Source organism: Hemiscyllium ocellatum, chromosome 16, assembly GCF_020745735.1.
Source record: "Hemiscyllium ocellatum isolate sHemOce1 chromosome 16, sHemOce1.pat.X.cur, whole genome shotgun sequence".
NCBI lineage: Eukaryota > Metazoa > Chordata > Chondrichthyes > Orectolobiformes > Hemiscylliidae > Hemiscyllium > Hemiscyllium ocellatum.
In genome coordinates this window covers 74,359,744-74,382,544 of record NC_083416.1, presented here as the reverse complement: position 1 = coordinate 74,382,544, position 22,801 = coordinate 74,359,744, and the positions used below count along the sequence as shown (strand labels likewise).

The following is a 22,801-nucleotide window of genomic DNA, read 5'->3' as shown; positions in this document are numbered from 1 at the left end:
TTTAAGGAGAATATCTGTTTCCATCTTTGATTTGTTAATCAGTGAGAAAAATGTTGGGCATAGGGTGCATAGGAGAGTAACTGGGCTTGGCTCGGAACAAGGGATAAAGGCAAATTACTGTGGATTCTGGAATCTGAAACTGACAAAGGGTCAGTTAGACTCGAAACGTCAGCTCTTTTCTCTCCTTACAGATGCGGCCAGACCTGCTGAGATTTTCCAGCATTTTCTCTTTTGGCTCTGAACAAACATGTTTCCTTTTACTTTACACCATGGAAATTGATGCTTTATGATGGATGAGGAACGTGCAAAGAACAGAAGGTGTCGGAGAAGGCCATCTGGCCCATCACATCTGCTCATCATTCAATGAGACCCGTGGCACATCTGATAACCTTTGATTCCTCTTTCTTGCCATTTCATTTTTTTGGTTCATGGGATGTGAGCATTATTCATAGAATGAAATCTCTACCGTGCAGATAGAGGCCATTCAGCCCATCGACTCTGCACTGACCCCCTGAAGAGCATCCCAGCCAGTCCCCCCTCCTTTTCCCTGAAACCCCACATTTCCCATGGCTAATCTACCCAATCTACACATCCCTGGACACTATGGACAATTTAGCACGGCCAATCCAACTAACCTGCACATCTTTGTACTGTGGGAGGAAACTCACACAAACACGAAAAGAACTTGCAAACTCCACACAGACTCTCCCCCAAGACTGGAATTGAACCTGAGCCCCTGGCGCTGTGAGACTGTCGTGCTTATCACTGTGCCACCACCATATCCTTGCACGATTGTTAAGGCTAATGGTTATCGCCCATTCCTAATTGTCCTTAAGAAGATGGTGGTGAATCATCTGGTGTAGCTATACCCACAGGCCTGTTCAGGAGGGACTGTCAGAATTTTGACCCAGCGACAGTGAAGGAATGGCAATATGTTTCCAAGTCAGTACAGTGTGTGGCTTGGGATGAAATTCATAGGTGGTGGTGTTCCCACATACCTGCTGCCCTTGTCCTTTTGAAAGTTAGAGGTCAAAGGTTTGAAAGCAAGTTAAATGGGTGGGTGGAAAACATGAGACATTTTGATCTCTGAATCATTGATCGCAATGACACCCAAAGATTTAAGAATAACATTGCTATTCTGTGAGTAACTATTTGTATTCTGTGGTGGCAGGAGCCTTTCAAAGTACTCATTCTCAATTCTCATGTCTCAAGGGAACATTCTCAACCCAAGGTAGTTGGGGTGGACGTCACAGAAAAAATGCAATAACCCTTAAGCACATGAAGTCCATTGTTTCTCTGTCACATGTAAGGCTGGATTAGTCTGGATGATGTCCGAAGGGTCTAACATTGTACGTTCTTGTCTTTTTAGCCAAGAAACCTCTTCCCCCAACTCCGGAACTTAACAAGGTGAGTCTGTTTCATAAAATAAAATATGGATGTTGGAAGTCAGATGCAGAAACATAAATTGCTGGAGAAACTCAGCAGGCCTGGCAGCATCTATACAGAGAAAGCAGAGTTAACAGTTGGAGTCCTCGGTTAACTCATATACCTTAGCCCGGCTTTAGCTCCACAGATGCTGCCAGACCTGTCGAGTTTCTCCCGCAGTTTTGGTTTTCTGAGTCCGTTGCATTTTGAGCTCTCACAAGTCTATTTCGGGTCTCTCCCAATTGACAGTGTTGCTTTCACTTTGCAAACTAGTGGAAACCTTTGCCACCAGAGCCAGTGGAGCTTGAGGCAGAGCCAGAGATGGAGTTCGTGGTGGTGGCTCTGTATGACTTCCATGGTCAAAGTGCGCAGGACCTGTCACTGGTGAAGAGCGAGGAATATGTAATCATTGAGAAGATTGATGCAAACTGGTGGCATGCACGTGATAAAAATGGGTAAGACCAATCCCACCGTCACAGCATAGATACAGGCCATTCGGTCCAACAAGTCTATAATGAGGTCTGTGCTTCAGATAAGTTTCTTCCCACCTTGCTCCACCTCATCGTATTCATAGATCCTTCAATTCTTTTTCTGCATCAACTACCCCTTAAACGTTGAGGTGCATTATTCACCTCAACTGCTCCATGTTCCATATTGTCACCACTCTTTGGATTAAGAAAGTTCTCCTGAATTTCCTGTTGATTTATCAGTGATTATCCTATAGACATTTTATGAAGATGGTGGAGCATCAATAGCAGGAGTTTCAGAGGTTAATTCATGAGGCACAGCAGAAATTCATCCTAAGGAAGAAGAGCTATGACTCCATGACTCTAAAAAACTATGATGTGGAGGAGCTGGTGTTCCTGTTGGACTATAACCTGGTCATAGAGTCATAGAGTCATCAAGATGTACAGCACATAAACAGACCCTTCGGTCCAACAGTCCATGCTGACCAGATATCCCAACCCAATCTAGTCCCACCTGCCAGCACCAGGCCCATATCCCTCCAAACCCTTCCTCAATATACCCATCCAGATGCCTTTTAAATGTTGCAATTGTACCAGCCTCCACCACTTCCTCTGGCAGCTCATTCCATACACGTACCACCCTCTGGGTGAAAACCTTGGCTCTTAGGTCTTGTTTTGTTGTGTGATTTTTAACTAAGGTGAGGACAAGGCAACCATGGCCGACGAGGGGAGTCAGGGAGAGCATAAAAGCAAAGGGAAAAGCATATAATGTGGTGAAGATTGGTGTAAAGCCAGAGGATTGTGACACCATTAAAAGCTAGCAGAGGATAACTAAAAATGTAATAAAGGGAGAGAAGATGGAGTATGAGGGTAAACTAGCTCCTAAAACTAAAAAAAATGACTGCAAGAGTTATATTAGATATATTAAAAATAAAGAGAAGCAAGAGTGGATATTTGATTGCTGGAAAATGAGGCTGGAGGAGCAGTAATGGGGAACAAAAAAAATTATGGAGGAACTGACTCGTAACTTTACATCAGTCTTCATGGTGGAAGATACCAGAAACATAACAGAATTTTAAGAGAGGAAAGGGCTGGAGTTGAGTGTAATGGTCATCACTAAAGAGAAGGTATTGAGAAACTAAGTTAAAAATCACACAACACTAGGTTACAGTCACCTGTTGAAGGAGCGTCGCTCCGAAAGCTAGTGCTTCCAATTAAACCTGTTGGACTATAACCTGGTGCTGTGTGATTTTTAACTTTGTACACCCCAGTCCAACACCGGCATCTCCAAATCATGGGAAACTAAAATTTGGATAAATCCCTGGACCAAATGGACTATATTCAAGAGTTCTGAAAGAGATAGCTGAGGCGATTGTGGAGGCATAGATGGTGATCTTTCAGAAATCATTAGAGTCAGGAAAGGTCTTTGACTGGAAAGTCCCTTGTTTAGGAAGGGAGGAAGGCAGCAGACAGGAACCAAAATCTGGTTAGCCTGACCTCAGCTGTTGGTAAGATTTTAATGTACATGACTGAAGATGAGATTGCAGAACATCTTAGAAGTACTTGGTGAAATAGTCAGCACAGCTTCATCAAGGTAATGCATGTGTGACAAATCTGTTACAATTTTTTGAAGACACAATGAGCAAGTTAGACAAAGGAGAACCAATGGATGTGATCTATTTGGATTTCCAAAAGGTGCCATACACAAGGCTGCTCTGTCAGATAAAAGGTAGATAAAGAGGAGACTGGAAGAACACAGCAAGGCAGGCAGCAACAGGAGGTGGAGAAGTCAATGTTTCAGGTGTACCCCTTCTTCAGATAAAAGCCCATGGTGGTTAGAGGCAGGACTGGCAGGAGGCAGAGACTGGGATAAATGGATTTTTCAGGATGGCAGCAGGTGACCAGTGGAAGTCCACAGCGCTTAGTGATGGGACCATGAATATTCACATTATATGTCAGCATTCTGGACAAAGGAATTATTGCTGAGTTTACTGATGATACTGGTAGGCGGGGAATGGTGTTGAGTCAGTCACTTGGGATCACTGGTTAGCACTGCTGCCTCACAGCGCCAGGGACCCAGGTTCGATTCCAGCCTCGGGCAACTGTCTGTGTGGAGTTTGCACGATCTCCCCATGTCTGCGTGGGTTTCCTTTGGGTGCTCTGGTTTCCTCCCACAGTCTAAAGGCGGATTCGCCACGCTAAATTACCCATAGGGTCCAGGGAGGTGCAGGCTAGATGCGTTAGACATGGGGAATGTGGGGTTATGGGGTGGGTCTGGGTGGGATGCACTTCAGATGGTCAGTGTGGACTCGATAGGCCAAATGGCCTGCATCCACCCTGTAAAAATTCTGTAATTCTTATGAGGAAAGGGTGAATGTGCTGGGCCTGTATCCACCATGGTTTGGACGATTAAGAGGCCTAATCCAGTAATAATCATCACTTTTGATTTGGGCTCCATGCAGGATGACCGGATATATCCCCAGCAGCTACGTGATGGAAAAGAGCCCTGAGAATCTACAGGCCTATGAGTAAGAACCTTCTATTTTATGTTATTATTCTGATCATTTTCATCTCTCCCCCATCAATCCATCGAACTATATATGTGTATATATTTGTATTTCGATTTTATAAACCTCTGTAAGGTCACCCCCTCAGCCTCCAGGGAAAACAGCCCCAGCTTATTCAGCCTCTCCCCATAGCTCAAATCCTGCACCCCTGGCAACATCCTCATAAAGTCTTTTCTGAACCCTTTCAAGTTTCTCAACATCCATTCTATAGCAGCAAGACCAGAATTGCACACAATATTTGAAAAGTGGCCTAACCAATGTCCTGTACAGCCGCAACATGACCTCCCAACTCCAATACTCAGTGCTCTGATCGATAAAGGCAAGCATACCAAACGCCTTCTTCACTATCCTATCTACCTGTGACTCCACTTTCAAGGAATTATGAACCTGCACACCAAGTTCTCTTTGTTCAGCAACACTCCCCAGGACCTTACCATTAAGTCCTGGCCTGATGTGCCTTTCCAAAATGCAGCATTTATTTAAATTAAACTCCATCTGCCATTCCTCGGTCCATTGGCCCATCTCATCAAGGTCCCATTGTACTCTGAAGTAACCTTCTTCACTGTCCACTACACTACCAATATTAGTGTAATTTGCAAACTTGCTAACCAGACCGCCTAGATTCACATCCAAATCATTTATATAAATCACGAAAAGCAATGGACAATCCTTGCAGCACACTGCTGGTCACAGGCCTCCAGTCTGAAAACCAACCCTCCACCACCACCCTCTGTCTCTTACCTTTGAACCAGTTCTATTACCAGATATCTAGTTCTTCCTGTATTCCATGTAGTCTAACCTTTTAACCAGTTTACCAATCTGAACCTTGTCAAACAACTTACTGAAGTCTATATAGATCATGTCCTCCGCTCTGCCTTTGTCAATCCTCTTGGTTCCTTCTTATGTTTGTCTGTATGTGCGTCTGTGTGTTTGTGTATGTGTGCATCTGTGTTTATATCTGTCTCTGTGTCTATGTGTGTGTATATGCATATCTGTATCAGTTTTTGTGTGCTTTTGTGTTTATATGTGTGTTTGAATGTATGTGTGTGCAGGTACGTGTGTTGGAGATATCTTCCCAAATGACAATGTTTCTGGAGGTTAAATAAAAGAAAGCTCTATTGATTGGAAGGATGGTTGGTAATTAGAGAACACAAATTTGAAGTGATTGGCAAAAGATTAGAGAGTGAGATAAGGCAAAATATCTTAATCCAGCGAGTTGTTGGAATTTGGGATAAGAAAGGGTGGTGAAAGCACATTCCCAAAGCAACTTTCAGCTTGGAACTAGATGGAATTTTGTCATTCTCTATCCTAAAGACAGTGGGTGCTTGCTTGATGGGTGCATGCAACACAGAAGTTGAACTTTAAGGGAATCAGGGATATAGGGACAGCATGGGAAAGTGCAATTGCGGTAGTAGATCAACCAAGACCTTATTGGTCAGTAGAACAGGTTTGAGGGACTGAATGGCCTACTCCTGCTAATATTATTTAAGTTTGTTTCTATGTTCTGAACAATTTGATAGAGAGATTTGGAGTGCTAAAGGGACAGAGTGGGACTTACTTGACAGCCCTCATATGATGCTATGACTTCGATTACTGCCATAAATGGAGTTCCCAAGTTAGTAACATGACAGAGTGGGGGCCATGAGAGATTTCACAGAGTGCACCCCTGCTCAGCTGCTTCCACATGTCAATCCTGTGATGGACATTACCTCACTTACATCTCCCTCATCTTACAGGTGGTACAACAAGAACATTAGTCGGAACAAAGCAGAACATCTGCTTCAGAAAGAGGTGAGAGGTTTGAGTGTCACTGTTTCTGGGGCCATGGTGTGAGAATGTGAGGTAGAATGTGGAGAGGGTGTGGGAAAGGGGGGTGGGGGGGCGGGGGTTGGGGGGAGTAAGTAACTGAGCGCAATCCAGTCAACAGCATGAAGGAGAATTCCTTCTGGAGTGTGTGACAATGACAGAGCACATTTTGTGCATAGAAACATTGAAATTTTTTTTGTGGAAGGAGACTATTTAGCCCATCTTGCAGTGTTGACCACAGCGTATAGCTATCCGCTTTCCTGCTCTTGGTCCATAGGTTACAGCACTACCCAGGGAATATTCATGCATTTGGGGTATAGGCGCAGGGGTCACTGACAAATCTCCATTGCTAAGTTACCCTGAGAAGGGAGCAGTGTGCTTCTTGTTGACCCATGTTGGATAGTTTGATACAATGTTTGGTCTTAATAGACCTCAATTTCTGGTGGACTACTAACTCGTTATGAATCCAGGAGCAGAATGTCTACACCACAATATTCATTGCCATGGTCCATTTAACACAGATAGAGGACATTTTGCCCTTCACATTTGTACCAACGCTGCTCTGAAAACCAGTTCATTGAAACCCACCCGGGGTTTTTCCCAAAGCCTCCTTTTGGTCACTCAAATAATGTATTCCTGTTTCATTTTGGACACATCAGGCACAGTAAGAAAATGTTTTGAGTGATCTTATGAGCTGTTGGCTTGGCGCTCTGTCCAGAAGACCCATAAAACACAGGAGCAGAAGTAGGAGTAGGCCATTCAGCCCATCGAGTCTGCTCCACCAGTCAATGAGATCACGACTGATTTGATAGTCCTTAACTTTTGTTAGTGCAGGTCAAATTTCAGGGAGTTGATGGCCTATTGGTATCAACACTGAGCTATTAATACAGGAACCTGGGCAAAGCCCTGGGAACCCAGATTCAAATCCCCCGCTAGGCACATGGTGGAATTTGAAGTCGATAAGTATTTGGAATTAAGAGACTAATAATGACCATGAAACCCTTGTTGGCGAAACCCAGCTGGTTCACTAATGTCCTTTAGCAAAGGAAGTCTGCCATCCTCCTCTAGTCTGGTCCATGTGTGAGTTCACCATCCTGTGGCCAACCACTTCAACTTCCCCTCCCATTCTGCTAAGGACTTTGCAAGTCCTGGGCCTCCTCCACTGCCAAATCTTAGCTACCTGACACCTGGAGGAAGGATACCTCATCTTCCACCTTGGGACCCTCCAACACGCTGCATCAATGCCGCTTTCACCAGTTTCCTCATCTCCCCTACCGTCCACCTCATCCCTGGTCCAACCCTCCAACTCGGCACCACTCTGGTGAACTGTCCTATCTGCCCATCTTCATTCACCTATCTGCTCCACCCGCTGCTATGAGCTATCACCGACACACTGCCCGCATTGTCTTTAAACCTCCCACTGTCCATTTCTGACCTTCTCCAATCCCATAACTGAGGACACAGACTTGCTGCAACACCTAGACTCTGGCAAATCTCCTGATATCAAAAAGTCCACCTCTGACTCATTGGCTTCACGAGCAAGGCTCTGAAATTCCCTCGGGAAAACATTCCTAACATTCTGCAGCATCTCCTCCTTAAATCAAGTATTTTGGTCGCGGGCTGGAATCCCTCATATGATGTGTCTTTTGTGTGATGCAGTGAGCTTAATAATTATTCATCTTTTAATGTTTCAGGGCAAACAAGGAGCTTTCATGGTGAGGGATTCGAGACAGGCTGGAATGTACACAGTCTCGGTCTTCATTAAAGCGACCAGGTAACTCATTGTAACAACCTGCCGTGGGATCATTACCATAAAGTTTGGGAAAGAGGGCAACATTATTGAACTGTCAGTGCTGAGGGAGTGCTGCATTATTGAAATATCAGAACTGAATGAATGTTGCACTGTTGAATTGTCAATATTGAGGCAGTGCTGCATTACTGAATTGTAAGTACTGAGAGAGTGCTGCATGGTTGGAGGGTCGGTTTCAGGGAGTGCTGCACCATTGAATTGTCAGTATGAAGGGGTGCTGCGTTATTGAGCTGGCAGTTTTCGGGGAATGCTGCGTGAATGAATTGTCAGATCTGAGGGATTGCTGCATTGTTGAATTATCAGTACCGAGGGAGAGCTGTATTGTTGAATTTCCATTCTGAGGGAGTGTGCACTGTTGAATTGTCAGTACTGAGAGAGTGCTGCATTATTGAATTGTCAGTGCTGAGGGAATGCTCCACTGCTGAATTGTCAGGACAAAGGGAGTGCTGCATTATTGAACTGCCAGAATTGCAGGACTGTCACATTGTTTCTGAGGGAGTGCTACAGTATTGAAATGTCAGTTCTGAGGGAATGCCACATTAAAGAATTGTCAATTATGTGTCAGTACTGCATTATTAAATTGTCACTACTGAGGGAGTGCTGTCTTATTGAATTGTCAGTAACGAGGGAGTGCTGCATTATTGAAGTATCAGTACCGAGGGAGAGCTGTTAAATTTCCAGTTCTGAGGGAGTGCTGCATTACTGAGTTGTCAGTACTGAAGGAGTGCTGCACTGTTAAATTGTTGGTTTGGAAGGAGTGCTGCATTATTGAATTGTCAGTGCTGAGGGAGTGCTGCACGACTGAATTGTCAGAACTACAGGACTGCTGCATTGTTGAATTGTGAGTAATGAGGGAGTGCTGCAATATTGAATTGTCTGTTCTGAGGGAGTATGGCACTTTTGAACTGTGAGTATTGAGAGAGTGCTGCATTTTTGAATTGATAACTGAGGGAGTGGTGCAGTATTGAAATATCAGTTCTGAGGAAATGCTGCATTACTGAATTGTCAGTTCTATGTCAGTACTGCACTGTTGAATTATCAGTTCTGAGGGAGTGCTGTATTATTGCATTTTCAGTTCTGAGTGAATGCTGCACTTTTAAATTGTCAGTTATGTGGGAGTGTTGCATTGTGGAATTATCAGTACTGAGGGTGTGCTGCACTGTTGAATTGTCAGTTCGAAAGGATTGCTGCACTGTTGAAATGTCAGTTCTGAGGGAAGGCTGCATTAGTGAATTGCCAGTTCTGTGTCAGTGCTGGATTGTTGAATTGTCAGTTCTGTGTGAGTGCTGCATTATTGAATTTTCAGTACTGAGGGAGTGCTGCACTGTTGAATTGTCAGTACCGAGGGAGAGCAGTATTGTTGAATTGTCAGTTCTGAGGGTGTGCTGCATTGTTGTATTATCAGTTCCGAGGGAATGCTGCATTTTTGAATTGTCAGTACTGAGGGAGTGCTATATTGCTGAATTGGCAGTTCTGAGGGAGTGTTGCATTGTTGAATTGTCAGTTCTGAAGTGGTACTGCATTGTTGTATTGTTACTACTGAGGGAGTGCTGCACTGTTGAATTGTCAGTACTGAGTGAGTGCTGGATTGTTGAATTGAGTACTGAGTGAGCACTGCAGTATTGAAATGTCAGTTTGAGGGAGTGCAGCATTACTGCATTGTCAGTCCTGTTTGAGTACCAGTACTGAGGGAGTGTCAGTACTGAGTTGTCAGTACTGAGGGAGTGCTGCACTGTTGAATTTTCAGTCCTGAGGGTGTGCTACAATATTGAATTGTCAGTACTGAGGGAGTGCTGCATTGTTGAATTGAGTACTGAGGGACAGCTGCCGTACTGAAATGTCAGTTCTGATGGAGTGCTGCATTACTACATTTTCAGTTCTGTGTGAGTGCTGCATTGTTGAATTGTCAGTACTGAGGGAGTGCTGCATTATTGAATTGTCAGTACTGAGGGAGTGCTGCATTATTGAATTGTCGGCTATGTGGGAGTATTGCATTGTGGAATTGTCAGTACTGAGGGAGTGCTGCACTGTTGAATTGTCAGTTCTGAGGGAATGCTGCACTGTTGAATTGTCGGCTATGTGGGAGAATTGCATTGTGGAATTGTCAGTACTGAGGGAGTGCTGCAGTATTGAATTGACAATGCTGTGGGAGTGCTGCACTTTTGAATTGTCAGTACTGATAGAGTGCTGCACTGCTGAATTATCAGTACGAAGGGAGTGTTGCACTGATGAAATGGCAGTACTGAGGGAGTGGTGCGCTGGTGAATTGTCAGTACTGAGGGAGTGCTGCATTATTGAATTGTCAGTTCTGAGGGAGTGCCGCAATGTTGAATTGTCAGTACTGTGGGAGTGCTGCATTGTTGAATTGTCAGTTCGGAGGGAGTTCTGCATTATTGAATTTTCAGGACTAAGAGAGTGCTGCACTTTTGAATTGTCAGTGTTGTGGGAGTGCCGCACTGTTGAAATGGCAGTACTGAGGGAGTGCTGCATTGGTGAAATGTCAGTACTGAGAGAGTGCTGCATTATTAAGTTGTCAGTACTGAGCAAGTGCTACTCTGTTGGATTGTCAGTACTGAAGGAGTGCTGCACTGCTGAATTGTCAGTTCTGAGGGCTGCTGCACTGTTGAATTGTCAGCTATGTGGGAGTATTGCATTGTGGAATTGTCAGTACTGAGGGAGTGCTGCAGTATTGAATTGACAGTGCTGTGGGAGTGCTGCATTATTGAATTTTCAGTAATGATAGAGTGCTGCATTATTGAATTGTCAATTCTGGGGGAACATTGCATTGCTGAATTGTCAGTACTGAGGGAGTGCTGCATCTTATAATTGTAAATTGTGAGGGAATGCTGCACTGTTGAATTGTCGACTATATGGGAGTGTTGCATTGTGGAATTGTCAGTACTGAGGGAGTGCTGCACTATTGAATTGACAGTGCTGTTGGAGTGCTGCACAGTTGAATTGTCAGTACTGAGGGAGTGCTGAACTGTTGAATTGTCAGTTCTGAGGAAATGTTGCACTGTTGAATTGTCGGCTATGTGGGAGTGTTGCATTGTGAAATTGTCAGTACTGAGGGAGTGCTGCAGTATTGAATGGACAGTGCTGTGGGAGTGCTGTACTGTTGATTTCTGAGTACCGAAGGAGTGTTGCAGTATTGAATTGTCAGTACTGAGGGAATGCTGCAGTATTGAAATGTGAGTACTGAGGGAGTGCTGCACTGTTGAATTGTCAGTTCTGAGGGAATGCTGCACTGTTGAATTATTGGCTATGTGGGAGTTTTGCATTGTGGAATTGTCAGTACTGAGGGAGTGCTGCAGTATTGAAATGTGAGTACTGAGGGAGTGCTGCACTGTTGAATTGACAGTTCTGAGGGAATGCTGCACTGTTGAATTATTGGCTATGTGGGAGTTTTGCATTGTGGAATTGTCAGTACTGAGGGAGTGCTGCAGTATTGAAATGTCAGTACTGAGGGAATGCTGCACTGTTGAATTTTCAGTACTGAGGGGGTGCTGCATTATTGGATTGTCAGTACTGAGCAAGTGCTGCATTAGTGAAATGTCAGTACTTAGAGAGTGCTGCATTATTAAGTTGTCAGTATTGAGGGAGTGCTGCACTGTTTAATTGTCAGCTATGTAGGAGTACTGCGTTGTGGAACTGTCAGTACTGATGGAGTGCTGCACTGCTGATTTATCAGTACTAAGGGAGTGCTGCACTGTTGTATTAATAGTTCTGAGGGATTGCTACAATATTGAATTGTCAGTACCGCAGGAGTGCTGCATTATTAAATTGTCTGTTCTGAATGAGTGCTGCATTATTGAATTGCATACTGAGGGACAGCTGTCGTATTGAAATATCAGTTCTGATGGAGAGCTGCATTCCCAAATTGTCAGTATCGAAGGAGCGCTGCATTATTGAATTGTCAGTTCTGTGTGAGTACTACATTGTTGAATTGTCAGTACTGAGGGAGTGCTGCACTATTGAATTGAGTATTGAGGGACAGCTGCAGTATTGAAATGTCAGTCCTGATGGAGTGCTGCATTACTGCATTTTCAGTTCTGTGTGAGTGCTGCATTGTTGAATTGTCAGTTGTGATGGAGTGCTGCATTATTGTATTGTCAGTACTGAGGGAGTGCTGCATTGTTGAATTGTCAGTATTGAGGGAGTGCTACATGGGAGAGTTGCACTGTGGAATTGTCAGTACTGAGGGAGTGCTGCAGTATTGAATTGACAGTGCTGTGGGAGTGCTGCACTGTTGAATTGCGAGTACCGAAGGAGTGCTGCATTGCTGAATTATCAGTACTAAGGGAGAGATGCATTTTTGAATTTTCAGTCCTGAGGGAGTGCTGCATTATTGAATTGTCAATTCTGAGGGAGTGTTGCACTGTTGGCTTGTCAGTACTGAGGGAGTGCTGCATTGCTACATTGTCAGTTCTGTGTGAGTGCTGCATTGTTGAATTGCCAGTATTGAGGGAGTGCTGCACTATTGAATTTTCAGTTCTTTGTGTGTGCTGCATTGTTGAATTGTCACTGCTTAGGGAGTGCTGCACTGTTGAATTATGAGTTCTGAGGGAATGCAGCATTGTTCAATTGAGTACTGATGGACTGCCACAATATTGAAATGTCAGTTCTGATGGAGTGCTGCTTTACTGCATTTTCAGTTCTGTGTGAGTGCTGCATTGTTGAATTGTCAGCTGTGAGGGAGTGCTGCATTATTGGATTGTCAGTACTGTCAGAGTGTTACAGTATTGAAATGTCAGGTTTGAGGGAATAATGCATTACTAAATTTTCAGTTCTATGTGAGTGCTGCATTGTTAAATTGGCAATTCTGAGAGAGTGCTGAATTATTGTATTGTCAGTTCTGAGGGTGTGCTGCATTATTGAATTGTCAGTACTGAGGGAGTGCTGCACTGTTGAATTGATGGTTCCGTGGGAGTGCTGCATTGACGAATTTCCTGTTCTGCAGGAATGCTGCACTGTTGAATTGTCAGTACGGAGGGAGTGTTGCTTTATTTATTTACCGGTGCTGAGGGGGTGCCGCATTGTTGAGTTGTCAGGACTGAGTTCGTGCTGAATTGTTGAATTGTCACTATTGTGGGAATGCTTCATTGTTGAATTGCCAGTAGAGTGGGATTGCTGCATTATTGCATTGTCAGTTCTGAGGGATGTCTGTCCTTTGAATTGTCAGTACTTAGGGAATGCTGGATTGTTGAACTCTCAGTATTGAGGGAATACAGCATTGTTGAATTGTCAGTACTGAGGGAGCATTTGCAATGTTTGATTGTCAGTATTGAGGGAGTGCTGCACTGTGAAATTGTCAGTTCCGTGCGAGTGTGGCATTGTTTAATTGTCAGTTCTGAGGGAGTACTGCATTGTAGAATTTTCAGTACTAAGTGACTGCTGCACTTTTGAAATGTCTGTTCTGAGGGTGTGCTGAGTTATTGAATTGTCAGGACAGGGGGAGTGTTGCATTGTTGAATTGTCAGTGCTGTGGGAGTGCTGCACTGTTGAATTGTGAGTAAATGGGAAAGCTGTACTGTTGCTTTGTCAGTGCTGAGGGACTGCTGAATTGTTGAAATGTCGGTTCTCCAGGAGTGCTGCAGCGTTGGATGCTCAGTTCTGAGTGAGTACTGCATTCAACACTGTATATAGCCAACCCTCTCTCACATCCCAACACTCCACACTGTATACAGCTAACCCTCTCTCACACCCCAACATTTCACACTGTATACAGCTAACCCTTGCTCACACCCCAACACTCCACACTGTATACAGCTCACCCTCTCTCACACCCCAACACTCCACACTGTATACAGCTAACCCTCGCTCACACCCCAACACTCCACACTGTATACAGCTAACCCTCTCTCACACACCAATATTACACACTGTATACAGCTAACCTTCTCTCACACCGCAACACTCCACACTGTATGCAGATAACCCTCTCTCACACCCCAACATGACACATCGTATATAGCTAACGCTCTATCACACCCCAACACTCCACACTGTATTCAGCTAACCCTCTCTCACACCCCAACACCACATACTGTATACAGCTAACCCTCTCTCACATCCCAACACTCCACACTGTATACAGCTAACTCTCTCTCATGCCCCAACACTCCACACTGTATACAGCTGACCCTCTCTCACACCCCAACACTCTACACTGTATACAGCTAACCCTCTCTCACACGCCAACATTACACACTGTATACAGCTAACTCTCTCTCATGCCCCAACACTCCACACTGTATACAGCTAAACATCTCTCACATCACAACATTGCACAATGTATACAGTTAAACCTCTCTCACATCCCAACACTGCACACTGTATATAGCTAACCCTCTCTCACACACCAATATTACACACTGTATACAGCTAACCTTCTCTCACACCGCAACACTCCACACTGTATGCAGATAACCCTCTCTCACACCCCAACACTGCACACTGTATACAGCTTACCGTCTCTCACACCCCAACACTGCACGCTGTACACAGCTAAACCTCTATCACACCCCAACACACGACACTAAATACAGCTAACTCTCTCTCAAACCCTAACACTCCACATTGGATACAGCTAGCCCTCTAACACACCCCAACTCTACACACTGTATATAGCTATCTTTCTCTCACACCCCAACATTTCACACTGTATACTGCTAACCCTCTGTCACACCCCAACACTCCACACTGTATACTGCTAAACCTCTCTCACACCCCAACACTCCACACTGTATACAGTTAACCCTCTCTCACATCCCAACACTACACACTGTATACAGTTAACCCTCTCTCACACCCCAACACTGCACACTGTAACAGCTAACCTCTCACACCCCAACGCTCCACACTGTATACAGCTCACTCCCACTCACATCCTAACACTGCATACTGCATGTAGCTAACCCTCACTCGCACTCTCAGAAACAACTGCAAATGTGTTGCTGGTCAAAGCACAGCAGGCCAGGCAGCATCTCAGGAATAGAGAATTCGATGTTTCGAGCATAAGCCCTTCATCAGGAATAAGAGAGAGAGAGCCAAGCAGGCTAAGATAAAAGGTAGGGAGGAGGGACTAGGGGGAGGGGCGATGGAGGTGGGATAGGTGGAAGGAGGTCAAGGTGAGGGTGATAGGCCGGAGTGGGGTGGGGGCGGAGAGGTCAGGAAGAGGATTGCAGGTTAGGAGGGCGGTGCTGAGTTAGAGGAAACCGACTGAGACAAGGTGGGGGGAGGGGAGATGAGGAAACTGGAGAAATCTGAATTCATACCTTGTGGTTGGAGGGTTCCCAGGCGGAAGATGAGGCGCTCCTCCTCCAGCCGTCGTGTAGTTGTGTTCTGCCGGTGGAGGAGTCCAAGGACCTGCATGTCCTCGGTGGAGTGGGAGGGAGAGTTAAAGTGTTGAGCCACGGGGTGATTGGGTTGGTTGGTTCGGGCGGCCCGGAGGTGTTCTCTGAAGCGTTCAGCAAGTAAGCGGCCCGTCTCCCCAATATAGAGGAGGCCACATCGGGTGCAGCGGATGCAATAGATGATGTGTGTGGAGGTACAGGTGAACTTGTGGCGGATATGGAAGGATCCCTTGGGGCCTTGGAGGGAAGTGAGTGTGGAGGTGTGGGCGCAAGTTTTACATTTCCTGCGGTTGCAGGGGAAGGTGCCGGGGGTGGAGGTTGGGTTGGTGGGGGGTGTGGATCTGACGAGGGAGTCACGAAGGGAGTGGTCCTTGCGGAACGCTGATAGGGGATGGGAGGGAAATATATCCTTGGTGGTGGGGTCCGTTTGGAGGTGGCGGAAATGGCGGCGGATGATACGTTGTATGCGGAGGTTGGTGGGGCACTCTCAGAAAACTGAGTAGAGCCAATTTTTTTTCACTACCTCACACCCTGACACTCAACACAGGATACAACTGATGCTCTTTCACACAGCAACACATCCAGTCAGTATAGCTGAATACTGTGACTGTTTCAGTTATAGCTGACAAGACAGAATGAGTTCAAAATATCTGGGAAATTTTCCAACTGTTTTGGGCTGAGTCTGATTTTACCTTGTTCTACTGATGAGGGGAGGTGTGCACGGCTCTTTAAATGCACGGAGGCAGTTTTGTCGCTCTGGCTATGGATAATGATGTTCCAGCTTCTGTTTGCACTGGATTGGATATTTCCCAACTGGAACACTCCTGAGGTCAGAGACATCTCTCTGATACTGTCTGCCACTTATTGATCTGGACTGAAGCATAAACAAGAATTTCACCTCCTGTCACCTGGGCCATTCTGTAACTCTGTGTGTGTGTGTGTGTGTGTATTTTTGTATTTGAGTGCATATACATGCGCATGTGTGTGTATTTGCTGGTGAGTCTTTATGCGTATGAGTATGCATGTTACCTGTGTGTGCGTGTTTATGTGTGTCTTTGTGTGTATGTGTCTGTATGTTTGTGGGTTCATCTGCCATGTGTGTGTATGAGTGTGTGCGGATGTATATTTGTTTGCATGTGTATGGGTGAACATTTGTATTTTTGTGTGTATGTGTGTGCATTTGTGAGTCTTTGTGCATGTGTGTGGTTGTGAGCATGTATGTTTGATATGTGTGCATATGTGAAAGAGAGTATATGAGTGTATGAGTGTGTTTTAGTGTGTGCATGTGTGTGTGTGTCAGTGTGTGTACATGAGAGTGTATGTGTCAGTGCGTGTGCATGTGTGTGTGTCTGTGTGTCAGTCTGTGTGTGTGTGCCTGTCTGTGTCTGTGTGTGCATGTTTGTCTGTGTCTGTGTGTGTCTGTCTGATTGTCTATGTCTGTGTGTGCATGTTTGTCTGTGTCTGTGTGTGCGTGTTTGTCTGTGTCTGTGTGTCTGTGTGTGTCTGTGTGTGTCTGTGTGAGCGTGTTTGTGTCTGTGTGTGTGTCTGTGTATGCACGTGTGTTTGGTGCAGTGAGGTTTGCAAGGACCTAATGCACGAAGGGAATGGTCGACCACATCCTCTCACACTGAGCCCTCTGAACCTTGCCAACGAATGTGTGAAAAATAACCAGGGGGTGGAGATATATTCCGAGAAATTGTTATTCGCAATAAATTAATGTTTCAGATTCAGAATCTGTGCTGCCGTTGAGCCTTAATGTCACTGTGGAGACAATCCATTTGTAGTCCAGTACAGTTCCACTAGCCATACAGACCAGGGCCTGGGAAACTTTCATTCACCCACCCAAACCATCTCCCCCTCCCCAACAATACCCATGCCGTGTGCTGACCTGGAAACTCTTGATCTTCCTGGTTTACAATCGAGTGTGACGAGTCTCCACCGAGTGGTTAGACCTGTTGTTAACCAGCCTGTTCCACACTGACTCCCATTTGTCCAACGTCAGTGTCTTTCTTTAATTTCTCATTCAGGGCTGGGTGTAGATCGAATAGTGAGACAGAAAGGTGCTGAGAGACAGCAAGATAAACAGAGATAGAGTGGTACTAAAATAGTGAAATTAAAAAAGACCAAGAGGGAGAGATAGATAAACATATTAAAAGAGAGAGAGAGCCATAGAGATCATAGAATCATAGAGACATATAGCACGGAAACAGACCCATTGGTTCTACTTGTCCATGCCAACCAAATATCCCAACCCAATCTAGCCCCATTTGTCAGCACCCAGCCCATATCCCTCCAAACCGTTCCTATTCATATAGCCATTCAGATGCCTTTTAAATGCTGTAATTGTACCAGCCTCCACCACTTCCTCTGACAGTTTATTCCATACACGCACCACCCGTTGTGTGAAAAAGTTACCCCTTAGGTCCCATTTAAGTCTTTCCCCTCTGACCTTAAATCTATGTCCTTTAGTTTTGGATTCCCTTACCCTGCCTTGTCTATTTACCCTACCCATGCCTCTCATGCTTTTATAAACCTCTATAATGTCACCCATCAGCCTCTGATGCTCCAGGGAAAACAGCCCTAGTCTATTCAGCCTCTCCCTATTCAGCGGCACGGTGGCTCAGTGGTTAGCACTGCTGCTTCACAGCACCAGGGACCCAGGTTTGATTCCAGCCTCGGGCGACTGTCTGTGTGGAGTTTGTACATTCTCCCCGTGTCTGCGTGGGTTCCCTCTAAGTGTTCTGGTTTCCTCCCACAGTCCAAAGATGTGCAGAGCAGGTGAATTGGCCATGCTAAATTGCCCACAGTGTTAGATGCATTAGTCAGAGGGAAATGGGTCTGGGTGGGTTACTCTTTGGAGGGTCTGTGTGGACTTGTTAATCCGAATTAAATGCAGTATTCCAGAAATGGCCTAACCAATGTCCTGTACAGCTGCGACATGACATCCAAACTCCTGGCCTTAATGCACAAACCAACAACCATGAGACAAAGAGACAATGAGGGTAACACAGTGAGAGAAAGGAATAGAGACAGGGAAAGATGAGAGAGAACAAGAGAAGGAGACAGCGAGAGAGAAGAACTGTGTGAGAATGGTGGAATAAAACAGAAATGTTAAGTGACAGAGAGAAATAAATGATAGAGAAAGAAAAAAATTGAGTAGGACATAGACGTAGAAAGGGAGGTGGAGTACCAGAGAGACAGTGAAAGTGGGAGGGAAGAGTAATCATTGGAATGGCTAAGAGAGTGGGCCCAGGGACCCAATGAGACATAGTCATAGAGTCATAGATATGTACAGCACGGAAACAGACCCTTCAGTCCAACCTGTACCATAACTTTAGATAAAAGAGATCCCTTAGGATCGCTGAAATCTCTGGCCCAGTTGACCTTCTTTAGCAGATGCTCTGGCTGTTTCAAACTCATTCACATTAGTTTCTTCCAGAAAGAACGATTTGTTTGAGGCAGTCCAACCCTCACGATTCTGTGGTAAAGTACTTTGAAGTTGTGAACATATAGTCGTGTCTATATTTATGTAAATGCAAGTTCTCTCTTTGTGTTTTAACTTCCACTAGTGAGAGCAATTCTGGGGTCAAACATTACCACATCAAAGAAACTGATGACACTGTCAAACGCTATTATCTGGCAGAAAAACATATCTTCGATTCCATTCCAGAACTTATCAACTACCACCAGCACAATGCGGCAGGTATTGGAAAACCAATGTTTAGTTATAATGAGAATCAATATGAAACAAGCAGAATTCATTGAATGTAATTGAGTAACAAATTAAACAACACAGCAGGAGACCATTCTGCCCATCGGGCATCTACTAATTAGCCCAGTCTAATGTTCCAAAGAAACACATTGTTGAAGTTTCTCATCTTACATTCATCAGGACAAAAGCAAGAAAGCCAAATTCTGAAGGCACTATGCAGTAAACATTGCTGTTCCCTTGTAACTCGACATTGTTGCTTGTGTAAAATGAAAACCTTCAACTGCCCGTCTCTTTTATTTCAGTGATCGCCAAGTCCACCTCACTTATCAATCCCATTCCTTCACTCTTTCCCAACCAATCTTTAATTTTTGTTCCTCTTCAGGTGTCTTTTCACATCCTATTTGAAAGCCATTCTTGATCCTTCCCTTTTAACCAGCGCACTCCAGCTCACACACAGTTAATTCAGCTCTGATGTGTAGGCTGCTGGGTTCAATCAGTTCCAGTCAACTACAGGGTACAGATCCACAGTTTTCAGCTTTCCACTCTAATTAGAATTGTTTCCTAACTGTGTAATATCGAGTGTGAAGCAAGCATCGTAGAATCACTGAATGGTTAAGGAGCAGAAGGAGACTGTCCAGTCCATCATGTCTGTACACTGTCCCATCCAGTCTGGCTCGATAATTGAGCATCAATCTCCTGCCTCTCCCCAGCATCGCTGCACATCATTACAATCCAAAATACCATCCAATGCTCTCTTGAATGTCTCAATTGAACCTGCCTCCACCACATTTCCAGGCAATGGATATTGCTTCATTTGCACATCACTTCACATCTCTGTCCCTCTCCGCCTTGTTCCTTTGACAAATGGAAACAGCTCCACCCTATCTATTCTGTCCATCTTGCATGTGATTTTGAAAACTTCAATCTGATCTCCTCTCAGCCACCTTCTCTCCAGAGAGAACAGTCCCAACTTCTTCAGTCTAACCTCATAACTGAACTTTCATAGACCTGGAACCATTTTTGTAAATCACATCTGCACTCGCTCTAATGCGTTCACATTCTTCCGCTAATGTGGCCCCCACAACTGTACATAATACTCCAGCTGAGATCTGATAATATGTTCTGACGAATGGTCAGATTTCTCTCCACAGATGCTGTCAGACCTACAGCATTTTTCCAGCAATTTCTAATGCTGTTTCTGATTTCCAGCATAGAGTCATAGAGATGTACAGCAAGGAAATAGACCCTTCAGTCTAACTCATCCATGCCAAACAGATATCCTAGCCTAATCTCATTTGCTAGTACTTGGCCCATATCGCTCTGAACCCTTCCTGTTCATGTACCCTTCCAGATGTCTTTTACATGTTGCAATTGTACCAGCCTCGACCACTTCCTCTGGCAGCTCATTCCATATACGTACCACCCTCTATGTGAAAAGGTTGCCTCTTCAGTCCCTTTTATATCTTTTCCCTCTCACGCTAAATCTATGCCCTCTAGTTCTGGACTCCCCCACCCCAGGGAAAAGATCTTGTGTATTTATCCTATCCATGCCCCACATGATTTTGTAAACCTCTATAAGGTCATCCCTCAGCCTCTGACGCTCCAGGGAAAACAGTCCGGCCTGTTCAGCCTCTCCCTATAGCTCAAATCCTCCAACCCTGACAACATCCTTGTAAACCTTTTCTGAACCCTTTCAAGTTTGACAACATCCTTCCAATAGGACGGAGACAGAATTGCACACATTATTCCAAATGTGGTCTAACCAATGTCCTGCAACTTGACCTCCCAACTCCTGTACTCAATACTCTGACCAAAAAAGGAAAGCATACCGAACGCCTTCTTTACTCTCCTATCTACCTGCGACTACTTTCAAGCAGATATGGACCTGCACTCTGAGGTCTTTTTGTTTAGCAACACTCCCCAGGAACTTGCTGCAGCTCTTGGTTTTATAATATAGTCTTACACAAGCCTTCTACAGATGTCGGCAATTCTTTTTCCCCTCACTGATAGTGTGTTCCAACATGACTGCACCTTGTGTTATGGAGTCATAGAGTCATCCAGCACGGAAACAGACCCTTCGGTCCAACCAGCCCATACCCACCATAATCCCAAACTAAACCAGCCCCACCTGCCTTCACTTGGCCCATAACCCTCCAAACATTTCTTATTCATGTACCTATCCAAATATCTTTTACACCTTATAACCATACCTGCATCCACCACTTCCTCTGGAAGTTCACTCCACACACGAACCACTCAATGAAAAAAAATGGACCCCTTATGTCGTTTTGATGGCAAGAGGAGAAAGATTTTTAAATATGCCCTCTTGTCTTGAAATCCCCCCACCCGAGGGAAAAGACACCTGCCATTTACCTGACCTATACCTCTCCCGATTTTATTAACCTCAATAAGCTCCTTGCCTCTTCCCCTCCAGTGAGAAAACTCCTTATAACTCAAACTCTCCATTGCTGGCATATTCCTGCTAAATCCCTTCTGAACGCTCTCCAAGCTAAATAGTATCCTACCTATAACAGGGTGACCAGAACTGGACAGAGTACTCCAGGATATGTTTAATACAAGGAGGGAATGTCAGTGGCAAAAATGGTCAATTGTTGAGATTCTTTTATGTTGCAGGTTTGGTCACTCGGCTGAGATACCCGGTGTCTTCCTGGACAGAAACAGCTCCTTCAACAGCCGGCTTTAGTTACGGTATGTCTTGTCTGAAGAAAACTAAATACTGACCGGGAGGCAAACAAAACACCGCCGATCCCATTAGCTGGTGATGTAATAGGAGGGGACAACTCTTTAAGGTTTTGGGTCAGCGATGTGCGGAGGAACTGTTGGAAGATCTTGTGTACGTGGTGAGTCGTAGTGACCTCTTGTCCAGAAGGACGGCGGATGCAAAGACCATCAATGAGTTTGAAAGGAAATTGAAAGGGTTCCTGAGCAACAGGGACTAGAGGAATGAAGCTGGAGGATGGGACTGACTGGATGGCTCTACAGAGAGCTGGCATGGGTTAAATGGGCCGAACAGTTTCCCTACATGACAGAATGACTGACTCTGAGTCATACTTGTACCTTCTGGACCCAGGACCAATTCCTTGATCCCTTTTCCTATAAAAACCACAACAATGACCAGAGCAACGTGGTACCATTATACAGTAAGGCGTCCCAAAGTCCTTGACAGAAATGCATGTCAGACAACATTTGGTAATGAGCCACATGAGGCAATATAACAGCAGGTGGCTGAAAACATGGTCAAAACAGTAGGTCCTAAAGGAGGCATTCCAAATGAGGAGACAGAGGGAGAGTGATCTAGTCAGAGAATTCAATTGAAGGTGAAGCAGTTAATACTTAATCAAAAGCAGTCAGCAACATTCCCCGTGCTGCTGTTAAAGGGAGGTTGGATGAGGCAGACGTGAGGTCTGCACCCTCCTGTCCCTCTCTACAGAAGCATGGAGCAAATTCTTGTATCCTGTATAAATGCAATAAACTTCAAACTGTTTATTCAGCAAGACCAGAAAGGTGGCTCTGCTCATTGTCAACTCTCCTGCTCCTCGGATGCTGCCTGACCTGCTGTGCTTTTCCAGCACCATCCTTTTCAACTCTGACTCTCCAGCATCTGCAGTCCTCACCTTCTCCTGTCCTCATCCTCATAA

At 44.9% G+C, this 22,801-nt stretch overlaps 1 protein-coding gene across 1 annotated transcript in view; it reads left to right on the top strand.

The window, feature by feature from the left end:
- Positions 1–22,801, top strand: part of LOC132823282 (tyrosine-protein kinase ITK/TSK-like) — a 71,025-nt gene that overhangs the window by 26,771 nt on the left and 21,453 nt on the right. The window contains exons 5-11 of the mRNA XM_060836938.1: positions 1,370–1,407; positions 1,699–1,880; positions 4,355–4,420; positions 6,196–6,250; positions 7,960–8,039; positions 19,000–19,133; positions 21,777–21,851. Of these exons, the coding sequence (XP_060692921.1) occupies positions 1,370–1,407; positions 1,699–1,880; positions 4,355–4,420; positions 6,196–6,250; positions 7,960–8,039; positions 19,000–19,133; positions 21,777–21,851 (630 nt within the window). The remainder of the gene's footprint in view (positions 1–1,369; positions 1,408–1,698; positions 1,881–4,354; positions 4,421–6,195; positions 6,251–7,959; positions 8,040–18,999; positions 19,134–21,776; positions 21,852–22,801) is intronic.